We start from the raw sequence: 12,260 nt of genomic DNA, 5'->3' as shown, positions 1-12,260 counted from the left end.
GCTATTTAAAAGCAGAGTAAAACAAGCACCAGGTTTACTGCAAGATGGAGTTATATTGCAAGAGGTGTACACAAAATAACTAACCAGATGTTTCTCTGATTCTCCCTCAGCTCCAGAGGTTCTGGCTCAGAAGCCGTACAGTAAGGCAGTGGACTGCTGGTCCATCGGAGTGATCGCCTACATCCTGTGAGTACCGACCAGTCTGTTATGCAAGAAGTGGTTTCATCACTCAGCACTCTGACCGCCATCTCTTCAATTTCAGCTGGTGACAGATTCAATTCAGTTCAGTTTTGTTTGTATAGCCCCAAATTACAAGGCACTTTACATAGTAAGGTCGAGACCTGACAATGTTTAGACAAACCCAACAGCTCCCAAAATGAGTAAACGCTTGATGACAGTGGAGAGAGAAAAACTTGTAGAACCAGACTCGATCTGGGCCGCCATCTGACTCGACCGGTTGGGGTGAGAGAAGAATAATGGGGAATACAGGAGTGGTGGGTGGAAAAGAGGGGAGAGAAGATAGAGAGAGATAGAGATAGAGATAGAGAGAGAACAGTTGTGTAACCGTCGTAACAGTGATACTTATAGTTTCACAATATTATAGCAGCACCATAGTATTAGCAATGATAATAATAATGCTGATGATAATAGTATTAGTTAATCTCAGTTGCTCGAGTTGGGAAATCTGAAATTTGTATATATTTAATCACTTTATATTATTTACGGGGAAGTGCAGAGTCCGGTTATCATCCTCTGTGACTTTGCCACAACAGTCAACACCTTTCACATTGCACGTTGTGGAATACTACAATATCTATTTGCTGTCTGTGATGGGCCCAACATAGTTTTAGAGTGCATGTGGAATGTGTACGAGGCTACGGGTCATTGTGCATGTTTGATCTGTTGCCCCTGTGTGTGTGGGTGTGTTTTTGTGTAGAGCGTGACCCCTAAGGTGTGAACGATGCTGCTGACACTTGAAACCACTGCTTTAATTATTTTAAGGTGTGCGTGTGTGTGTCTGTATCTGTGAGTCTATTTGTGTGTGTGGGGGGGCTGGGGGTTCCCACCTGACATACACACTACTATCTCAAGTGTGAGGTCAGACCAGGGGTCACAGGTCAGAGGTCAGCAGCAGGTTAATGGGATGCAGAGCATGGGATGTGGCAGGGAGGAAGTCACGCATGAACTGTGTGTCCAACTTGTCTGTGATTTGTCTCTATAGTTAAAAACGAATGTCTCTGCTCTATCTCTCCCTCACTATGTCCTTCATATAGAGTATTTTTGTGTGTTTGTGTGACACTTTTGAGTAGAATGAGGTTTTGGTGCAGCAAGCGGGGGGCGGTGGAGAGAGTGACTTTGTGTGTGTGTGTGTGTGTGTGTGTGTGTCTGTGTGTCTGTGTGTGTGTCTGTGTGTGTCTGTGCAGAAATTGACTCCCTGCTGGCAATTAGCACAATTAGTGTTGGGATTCAGACCTTGTTAGCTTTTAGCTGTTGCTCAGGTGGAAAGATCAAATCAGGTAATCAGCCATGATAATCACCTCGGGACCCTGTGTGTGTGTGTGTGTGTGTGTGTGTGTGTGTGTGTGTGTGTGTGTGTGTGTGTGTGTGTGTGTGTGTGTGTGGGTCCAGTGGGGCGGATGGTGACTGATCTCTGAGTCTCCAACCACCCAACCAAACGTGAAGCATCTCTTCACACCAGGTGGGATCTTCCCTCCTGGTGCGTGTATGTGTGGGCGTCTGTGTTTGTGTGTTAGTGTGGGTCAGGTGAGTCTTTAAACCAAATGATAAACCAGAAAAACAAATGGAAAGACTTCCTATCCTCACGGCAGGCAGAACCTTTCTTCCTTCCTTTTTTCCCCGGTGTATTTGTGTGTGTGTGCGTGTGTGTGTGTATTGATGGAGAACGGCATTTTAATGAGTTTTTATGAAAACCTCTCGGTGCATCCAGAGCTTGTGTAACGAGGTGTAGATGACGTTTGTGGCTGAGCAGCAGCTCTGCTGTTGGTCCAGGTGGCTCATTATAGAGTCTCAGACCAGTTCACCAGCACTGGGAACCAATAATCTCAGGTTAGCTTGATTAAAGTCGAACACAGAGAGTAAATGGGCTGTCCCATTTACCACAGCTGGTATTAACATCACTTTGTCCACTGCCACCGATGCGGCTATGACATACAGGAGCGTAGCAACAGGGTGGGCGAAGCAGGCAAGAGCGTTTGACACTGGCATCTGCTCTTATCACAAAATATCAAATACAAAACACTGACTGTAATAATAATATCAATAATAATGATAGTAAAAACAATACCCAGTCATGTCAGTCATTAAGAGCATTTGAACACTGTTGTTGAAAGTGACTAGATTCATGATTCATTATTACCTCTTAATAGATCAATTAGTAAATTAATGATATCTTGATTTGTTGCTTATGAAATGTGTAAATGAGTTTATAAATGCATTCAAGACCGAGTGATCAGTCAAATGAAAGAAAGAATAACTGATTGGATAATTGGACGTGAGAATCATGTTGTGATTAACTGAGTCATCTCCTCGTCTGCAGGCTGTGTGGTTATCCTCCGTTCTACGATGAGAACGACTCCAAGCTCTTTGAACAGATCCTGAAAGCCGACTACGAGTTTGACGCCCCGTACTGGGACGACATATCCGACTCAGGTGAGCTTTCCTCTTTCCCTTCCTTCAATTCCCTCATCAGTCCTTCCTCCCCCTTTCTCTGTCCCACATGTGGCACAGATGGACTGCACACCACTTCTCCATCACGGCCTCTGACATCATTTGCCTGGAATGAACGTATGTGGTATATTGTGTGTGTGTGTGTGTGTGTGTGTGTGTGTGTATGGGTTCACTCACCAACACTGTTAAGTGCACAGTCTGGCAGTAAAACCACCATTGCATGCCTGGAAACCCACATTTGATAAGATATCTCTGTCATACTGTCATAAAAAGTAACATTCTATATAGATGTCTATCAGTTTGTCACCACTTTGTTCCAGACTCAAATATTTCAACAACTGTCATATAGAGTGCCACGTCTAGACATTTGTGGATGCAAGATGATAAATCCAGATGACTTTGCTCAGACTTTTTCCTTTAGCGCCACCAAGACAGTGAAACTTTTGACTTTGAGTTAAAAGTCCCAATGTCGTTTTGAGGGATTGCTGTGTAATGTGGTGCAGATACCCATGACCGTTTCTTCTTTCCACCAAGCACCATCACCCCGTCGACATTCTAATTAGTCTGATAAATTGGTTCGTAGAAAACCTGCACCAGACTTTCCCATCTGCCTAATTAGCAAATGTTAGCCTCATCTTTTCTTTTCTTTTTAAATGTTAAATTCAAAATGTGGCTCGGGAGGTAGAGAGGGACGTCCAGTAAGTAGAAGGTCGTGGTTTGATCCTCGGCTCCTCCAGTCTGCATTCTGAATTGTCCTCGGGCGAGATGCTGAACCCCAAATAATGCTACTGGCTGTCGACAGTGTGCGAATGGTGTGTGATAGAAAAAAGGGATTTACATAGAAGCACTGGATGAAAGTCTGTGAATGAGTAACTGGAAAAGCTCTATAGAAATACAGTGCATTTATCATTTATACTGAAACCAGGATGTCTATTTAAAATATGATGCTCCATGTCGCTGGACATTTGCTCATTGAAATGTCACTATTTACTAATCTTATTTGTGTCACAAATTGCGTTTTTAACTTGATCAGTTCAGAAATCATGTAGAAAAATCCATTTCCTGTTGGTGTGTGAACAGTTTTTTTGAATTTTCTTCTCCTCTTAGCCAAGGATTTCATCGGCAGTCTGATGGAAAAAGATCCAGCCAAGCGTTTCACCTGTGATCAGGCACTCAGACACCCCTGGTGAGAAACACACACACACACATGCAGTGTCAAACAGACTAACAAAAAGGCCTTAAATCAATACAGATATTGATGTACCGTCAGAAGTGTTAACAGAGAATTTCTGTGCGTGTGTGAAAATATATTAGGATCGCTGGGGATACGGCTCTCTGCAAGAACATCCATGAGTCAGTGAGCCGACAGATCAGGAAGAACTTCGCCAAGAGTAAATGGAGGGTAAATTTTGTCTACTCCACTTTGTTCTCTGTGGTCTTGGCTGTATTGTTGCAGACTGCTGCATAGCTCCCGTACACCTGGCTCGCCGTATGTGAACCACAAGAGTCACCTGCTGATATGAAAGAGATCACACTTTCCTTAAGAGCTGCTCCTCACACAGTCCGTCAGTTTCAGCACATCGTTGTTCCAGTTTTTCATCCATCTTGACACAGATGTTATTAATGGAAGATTAAGGGGAAGGAGAAAACCCTATCGTGGTACTTTAACACTAGTGTTTCTTCATTGAAAGCAGATTCTAGTCTGTGACTTCAAAGTCTCTATGACATGAGAAATTACTGAAAATAATCCCCTCTCCTACTCGTGATACAGTGCACTGATCTCATACCAAACAAAAGGTTGAAATAAAAACCTCTCTGTCACTGATATTCATTAGGTTTACCTCTCACTGATGTCACACATTGTAATCCAATGGTTTTTATGTTACCAAGAAGTCAAGGTTTTTTTTAATCATCTTTCCATTTCCATCCCCTCCCCAGCAAGCGTTCAATGCCACCGCCGTGGTCCGGCACATGAGGCGGCTGCAGCTTGGCAGCAGCATGGGCAGCAGCATGGACGCCTCCAACCCAAACCAGACGCAGAAGCCGGCCCAGGGCTCGAGCCAGGCGGTTCAGAACCAGTCAGCTCAGAGCCAAAACACGGCGCAGAGCCAGAGCACCAACATAGCCGCCAGCAAAACCTCTTCCACTGACAACAACATAGCAGCGCCACGCAAGGAATGTGAGTATGAGTCAGGGTTGTCGTAACATATGTACATGACAAAAAGTGAAAGACTTGATGATTCACTGAAACCTCCAACAGCAATTGTACAACTCTAGTTTAGCAACCGAAACAGGAGAAATGCTCTGTATAAGAAGAGTTAGGAGAGTAGTGGTGTTTTTAGCTTTTCCAAAACCAAAACACAAGAGCAAAAGAGATTGGATTAAACAGCGTATTTGTCTGGTTTGACGTGAGCGACAAACCCATACACTGAATATAAAGATGGACAGAGCATCTCCAGTTCATCCCACTATCCAGAAATGAAGCCAAAAATATCCTGGATACAAACGCTGCCATCTTGTGCCGATGATGTCATTTTGGAGTCATTTTAGCTGACTGAAACAATCACCAGGTAAAAAGGTGTCAGATAACTATGTCTGAATTAACTATGTCTGACTTTGGAGCCATAAATCTGCCACCATTATCATCACAAACTGCTGACTTGCTGGTAACAAAGTGTAGCAGGACATAGTGAACAGTTTTATAAAACTTGCTGCTGATTTAAGAGCCAACTTTTCCCTCTCAGGTGTGACTGCGCCCGTCACGCCCTGCAGTCTGGCGTCTGCGGCCTCGTCCCCCGCTGCTGGGGCAGAGCTGAACCGGCCACATCCATCAGCGGTGCCCGCCCCAGTGCTCACGGAGACCAAGTGACGCCAGGTCCAGCGGGGAACCAGCTGGGAGGCCACAGCACTGTGAGGCAAAGAGAAAAGAGGAGGACAACCCGAAGAGGAAGAGGATCGCCCTCTTCTTCGTCCGTCTTTTTCACCGTACTTCCTCTTGGATGCCGTCCAGCCAGTTCCCCGCCCTGCTCCCGGGAGAGCAGAGGACTTTTCCTCCACTCCACCAAGCCACACAGCGCCATACTGAACGCCCGCCACCCACCCCCCCATCCACCAGAACAGCAACAGCATGGCCACTGACTCTCAGTGCAGATCTTTGTGCGGCCGGCTGTGATTGGTTGGCATTTGATGATGCGTGTCGACTGCCCTGAACTCGAGCAATGATCAGTGGCTCAGGAGGGGCGGTGGTATCATATTATTCAATGTCAGACAACATCAACTTCCCTCTTTAATCTTTCCTGCGACACTTTGTTTAGCTTTTCTCCAACCTTAGGTTTGACTGTTGGTAACTGGATTGTTTTATATTTTACTATTATTAATGTTCATTTAAAAGGTGCTTTGTGTAACTTTAAACAAATATATCATTGTCAAACTGATCTTTGGTATCATAGCTGTAAATGAATAAGACCCGAGACAAGGTGACAGCTTGCTATCAATTGTGCAACTGTTTGTCAAGATTAAGACCCTATTTCCCATAACCCCCCTTGTTTCATCTTCATCCATCACCACATTGTCTGAAATCAGTAACTTTCTCTGTGAACCAATCAACAAGATTTAAATGCAGAAAAGAGGACGGGCAGACTTCTGAGTAATGACCTCACGAGTTTACACAAATCACACTAATGTTGTAAACTTGCTTGACAATGATTTATCCATGTGAAAATGTTATACACACCACCTTTAAACCTTTTCTATGTCCGTATGGGCTTGTTTGTTTGTTTGTTTGTTTGTTTTGTGCTTTAAAAGTACCATACGACTGTTGAGATGTGAAAACATGAGTAAGCGCTTTACCTACTTTGCACAGAGAGGGTCAGATATGTTCTCAGACACAGATAAGCCACTCTCCACTCAGAACTTTAAAAACTTTAAAAACAGAAACCCAGGGTGGATTTCAAAGCATTTCACTACTTATATATTGTCTGAAACATTCTGATTTATTCTGATTTATTTATTATTTTCTTACTTTCTAAGACTTTTATAACAATCACCCCTAAAGGGGAACACATACAGGTTACTAAGAAGCATGCAGCAAGTGAAGGATAGGTTAGGAGAAGATGGAGATGTGTATTTACTGGAAGAACTGCCTCCATCTGAGAATGTTTGTGGCCGATAGCTCACATTTCACTTCCCAAACGAAGGAGCCACAAGCAGCACAGGGAGCTACAGGACATACAGATGTTGTGTTATATTCACCTGCCTCCCACGTGAACCTTCGGAGTATTTTGGCCCATGTGGAGTCAAAAAAACAGTTTGGAGAAGCTGCGGCCTCCCATCGTTCCTTCCCCCTCTAATGAAGCCATGATTTCCCCTTCTCGCGTCATGAAGCTGTACGCAGATCAGACGTGCTCAGGGAAAACCGCAGCTGTACTGTGTGCTGGCCACCGCTGGTTTCCTGGTTTAGGTGTTTCCGTCTTGGTCCAGGTGATGTGGCGTCACAGTTAATGATCCAGGGCTCAAGACGTTAGCCGTGTCCTTACTGCAGATTCTTTAGTGACTCGTGACTCGAGCATTTAGGACTTACAGACTTAGGTTACAGACTTTACCACCACTATGGACTGGGTTTTGAACCTTAAACGTTACTTTCTTTTTCTCAGTGCTACCTTAACGTCTCACCTGATCAACTGTTTGGTTAATAGTCCTAATCATCGAAAAACAAGAATAGCGTAGAGCGCATATTCCTCCGCCAAGGTCCAACAGTCCCCATTAATTCAATCAAGCTGCAACAAATTGCACACACTCATAAATATCAGTCCCTCAAATGTGCCGGATTATAATAATAATCAAGATCAAGATAAAATCAAGATAAGTTTTCCTGGGAAATTGATGAAAATGTCAAAAACTACCCTATCTTGCAATGTTGAAAAAAAAAAGGGATAAAAGAATTCCTGGCTCCACAATTTCATCCGGATCCACGGCAAGATTAAATTGGTTCCCTCTTGGCTCACGTCCCACAACTCGGTTTAATCTGACTTTTTTTTTTCAGACTAGATTTAACTGTGACCTTGGTATTGACCTTTTAAACATGACTCAGAGTGCATATGTGAAAAAATGTTGGATGCTCAGTCACACATATCAGATTGTCATGTCTTTATTAGATGCAAATCGATTGATCCCTTTATTGTCAATTGTGGCTAAAGACTAGTGCTGGGTACTAAGATAATTTGGTTCATTCGACAGTACGTGGTGAATTAACCAGAACAGAACTAGTCCGATTTTAAGTTGCTGAAGTGAACATTAAAACGTAAGGGCTGAATTAATCCGGAGAGACATCATTGACTTTTGACTTCCTCTTCCTACTCTGTTGCCATTTGCCTTTTTTTGCTATCTCCACTCACTGCTGCTGAAATCTATCTGCAAATTATTCATAGTGCTTGTTTTAATCCGTTTGAGGCGAGGTGCCAGTAAATCAACACTCGCCCAAGCTGTCTGGAATTCACTTTGGCTCACTGCTTCATTTTTTTCTGTGTGGATGTGTTCAGCCCAAACTATCTGGCACTGAAATCAACATTAAGAAAACATGACGAGACATTTGTGAATGTTGCCCAATCTCAATCTGTCGCTCCTCAACTCGCTCTGGGAGGACAATTCCAGGTTTTGATTCGTTTTGCGACTCTTTCAACTTTAAGGAAGTGCAAAACTAAATCACTGGAATACCCCTTTAAGAAATGAGAAACTTTTCACCTTTAATGATGCTGGAATTGTCCTTTAACAGAACACCTTGCATTCAACTCATTTATATGTTTGGAGCTTTCAGACACACACACACACCACAGATCTGCTGCATGGTTCCCCAAACACTTCATACCTTATGTTAGTTGCATCTGTGGAGACAGCAGGAGCAGACACTTTGTTGTCCTCATGGAGACTGGTATTAAGGTCCTTTTTAGATTTTAGACACACCTTGCTGTTACTCGATGCATGTCCTCCTTGCAGCTTCTCCAATCATAGACGAGTTCTAGCTCGATAAGGTTGAACTAGTGTGTGAGCAAAGGCCAGTTAACCTGATTTATTGTGTTTTTTAAAAATGTGCACATCTCAAAGCGGTCAGAGAAAGCTAACCTCGTAGTGTTTCTTATTGAACGACAACACCCATGTGTCTACACAGGAGCCTGTATTTATTCTGGCGAGGTCTTGTGTTACATTTTTTTCCCCCTCTAACCACACGTTTCGAGTCGGTCCATGTAATTACCCACGTGTCACAACAGAGGGAAACGTTTCAACCATGTAAGGGCTTTATATTCCAACGATCACCTTAATCTGATTAATCACTGTAACCGTGTGTAGTACGTGCCCATTTACTGCTATGCATTTTTTAACACTTTGGAGTGGTTTTTTTCAGTGTATTTTCTTGGAAGTGAAATCAGGAAACACAGAGGAAACATCAGCAGCTATAGTAAAACAGTTACAGACACTGAGTCCCTCTCAGACAATTTCAATCTGTTAATTATCATATTTGTCATTATTATTGAATGAGCTACGATGTGAGAATGATGTTCCAGGTGCTTCTCTGGCACAAAGAATCGTCTGCCAGGACTGTAAGCTTGATTAAATACGATGTCGTCCATTTCAGTTGGGACGCTTTGGATTTACGAATGTGTCGTGAGGCAGGCAGAGGGTTCAGGTTCATGCTCCTCTGTGGTTTCATGTCGGCTGTTAGTTTTTTTTTCTCAAGAGACAAAGACAGAGATTAAAAAAAAAATCGATCTTTCCATGTTAAAGATGCTCCTGTAAATAGATTGTGAATACGAATGATCATTTTCCAGATAACATATAAGAATGTTTTGCTTTTCAGGCACGAGTGAGTGGATGAGCGTGTGTCGAGGGAAGTTGATTGTATTCTTTGTGGAATGTTTAATGTAGACAAGAAAAACAACAAAAAAAAAGCTGACTTCCCCTTTACTCCCCACCGCAGTTTGCTTTTATATACTGCACCGCACTGTGTGACTGCCACCTGCAGAGCTGCACAGTTCAATGCCATCAGTGTTCCACCACCACCTCAGTCACACCAACTGAGGGTGAGAAGTATCGTTTACTGAACTCAGGCTTACGTTTTTTTGCCATTCTAAAAGGAAGAAATCCAAAGCTGTGACCGACTCAGAAACAGAAGACAAAGCTGTTTCGGGGCGACAACGAGCCGCTCTCATCCGCCCATCGTCCTCTGACATTTTTCTTTTTTTTAAACGAAGGCGCTGCCGAAGTGCATCGTCGCAAAAAAAAGATGAAAACACAAGCATGTCGGGGGGGAAAGTGCTTCAAGAATCCAACTCCACCATGAGTGTTTGCATAATCTTGTATCCCCTTGTATGATGTTAGTATCTCTGTATTATGTAAGGACGCGCACAGGTTCAGATGCCAGAGTGAACATTTTTTCACATTCATTTTAAAAGACATTGTGCTCCCCTCACACGTGAATAATGTAAAAATGTAAGGATTGGCCAAAAAGCACAAATAGTTACAGTAAATCATCTATTGGTGGTTGTGTCCGAAAAGTTTTTGCACGGTTATTTGGCAGTATACTTTGTAGTACATATTACAAGTTGATTTCTTTTGGCCAGTGGTCTTCAACTTATCTACACTTGTGACTGTGGACCCTATAGAAATATAGCCTCGTAGCTTAGCACCATTTTTTAGGCCTTGGTTAACATCGTAAAAACTCAAAAACATAGCTAGATTAGCTGAGGCTAACACCACATCTCATACAGTATCTCATTTCAAGAAAGTTGAAAAAAAAAAAAGATTTATTGTGTTCTACCTTGAGTCATGCCCCACCCCTCCAAAAGATTTCATGGAAATCGTGTCAGACAGTAGCTTTTCGGAAATCCCGCTACACCTGGCGTCTCCCTGTGCGCGTCCTCGTCCAGCGCCTGCTGAGCTAGCTGGCTGTATTTACTCTCTGCATGTGACCACGACAAACTCCCATCTTGTGCACTGTCGCCACGTTGGCGCCACCCTCACGTCTCCGAGCGGGCGCCGCCCGCCGCACTTATTGTGCTGTGATGAAGATGAAGATGACTTTCTGTTAATGGGGCTTGTATATCCGATGCCTTCGACAATCATGTGCACATATCAGAGTTACCATGACCACACAGGCCAGAGCGATTGATTGTGTTTCGTTTGTCTTTTCTCCTCGAATAAATCCTGAATGATCGTAAGATGACCCCTCGCCCAATTATTCTTTGGTTGTGGTAATTTTGTTGTGTGTTTTTGTGCGTACAAAATAAGCGATGGCTTATTAGTGTAATTTATACTCAGAAGAATAACAACAGTTCTACAAAATATAAACCTGTGCATTTATGTGTGCAGACACCAGACACTCACCGCTCTGACCGACATTCAGCCCATATATATGCTGCACAGCAGATGTTCAGCAGACAGGCAGATGTTGAGGCACATGTTGGGATACATCATTATGGTTAAAGCATTAAAAGCACATTGGCCACAGATGTTTCTTCCCTTCGTGGTTTCTGCCTTGGGTTTCACTCACAGTATTCCCACTTCAACAATGTGCATTTGCAGCAAAGGTTTCAGTTACAACAGACCTCGTATCAATTTAGCAATATCAGTGAGTTTCTGTCCTCACATTTACACTGTCACACTTTATTTCTCCTCTGTCCTGATACCTACTGAGGGCCTGGTGAGATCCATTAGTGCTGTTGCTGTTCTCTTGCGAAAATGCGACCACCTACTGCAGCAGACAACAAATTCTGCAGTGTGATAAACAGGCATCTGTGTGCTCCATTAACTCGAGATGCATTTGTGCCATATTTGAATTCCACTCTGGCCCTGAACACAACTTAAGAGAGAGGAAGAGTCAGAAATATATCAACATGAGACAGAGGAGCTGCAGGCTGCTTCCTGCTCCTCTGAACACCACAGTTCATAAGCTCTCATACAATCTCACTTTTGGAAGTCAACTTTTAAATTATCTTCAAGTGAAGTGACGCACTTTACTGACTGTTGCCTGGTGGGCTTCCTTGCATGAGCTCGTCGCAGATACGTTGTGTTAATAATTACAATATTATTGGTCCTTTATTAGCAGAGTTGTGGCCTGAGGCAGCTTTTTGAGGTTCAAGTCATCAGATTTTCTTCTGGACTGTCCTTGTATATCAGCTTATTGGAACTCTCTCTCTCTCTCTCTCTCTCTCTCTCTCTCTCACACACACTGAATGTGCCAGCTTAGTCAAAATAATTCATCCCTCTCTCACACACATTCACCAAAGCATTGAAATGAAAATTGTGAAATCAAAGTATTTTGCTCCCCCTTGACGCTCCGTGCCTAATAGCGTGCACACACGCAACATCATGCTCAGACACACACACACACACACACACATACACACACACACAAATTACCCTTTACAGTTCTTGTTGACATTGGCTGTCAAGCTGTGTTTGTGCTCCAGAGTCACTGATCTCTCTGCCTCTTAAACTGATTTCTCCTCATCTTTAATTCAGGACTTTGCCCCCACCGCCTCCACCAGCCCCCGTCTCCCACCCTCTCTCTCCCCTGCAGA

At 43.3% G+C, this 12,260-nt stretch overlaps 1 protein-coding gene across 1 annotated transcript in view; it reads left to right on the top strand.

Annotated features, from left to right (window-relative positions):
- Positions 1–10,898, top strand: part of camk1da (calcium/calmodulin-dependent protein kinase 1Da) — a 53,258-nt gene extending 42,360 nt beyond the window's left edge. Inside the window, exons 6-11 of the mRNA XM_035147649.2 lie at positions 111–186; positions 2,558–2,670; positions 3,796–3,874; positions 4,003–4,090; positions 4,627–4,867; positions 5,433–10,898. Coding sequence (XP_035003540.1) covers positions 111–186; positions 2,558–2,670; positions 3,796–3,874; positions 4,003–4,090; positions 4,627–4,867; positions 5,433–5,557 — 722 coding nt within the window. The 3' untranslated portion in view covers positions 5,558–10,898. The remainder of the gene's footprint in view (positions 1–110; positions 187–2,557; positions 2,671–3,795; positions 3,875–4,002; positions 4,091–4,626; positions 4,868–5,432) is intronic.
- Positions 10,899–12,260: the final 1,362 nt, after the last annotated feature.

The sequence above is a fragment of the Hippoglossus stenolepis genome, chromosome 22 (genome assembly GCF_022539355.2).
Source record: "Hippoglossus stenolepis isolate QCI-W04-F060 chromosome 22, HSTE1.2, whole genome shotgun sequence".
Classification (NCBI taxonomy): Eukaryota; Metazoa; Chordata; class Actinopteri; order Pleuronectiformes; family Pleuronectidae; genus Hippoglossus; species Hippoglossus stenolepis.
This window is presented reverse-complemented; position numbering and strand designations above follow the sequence as displayed.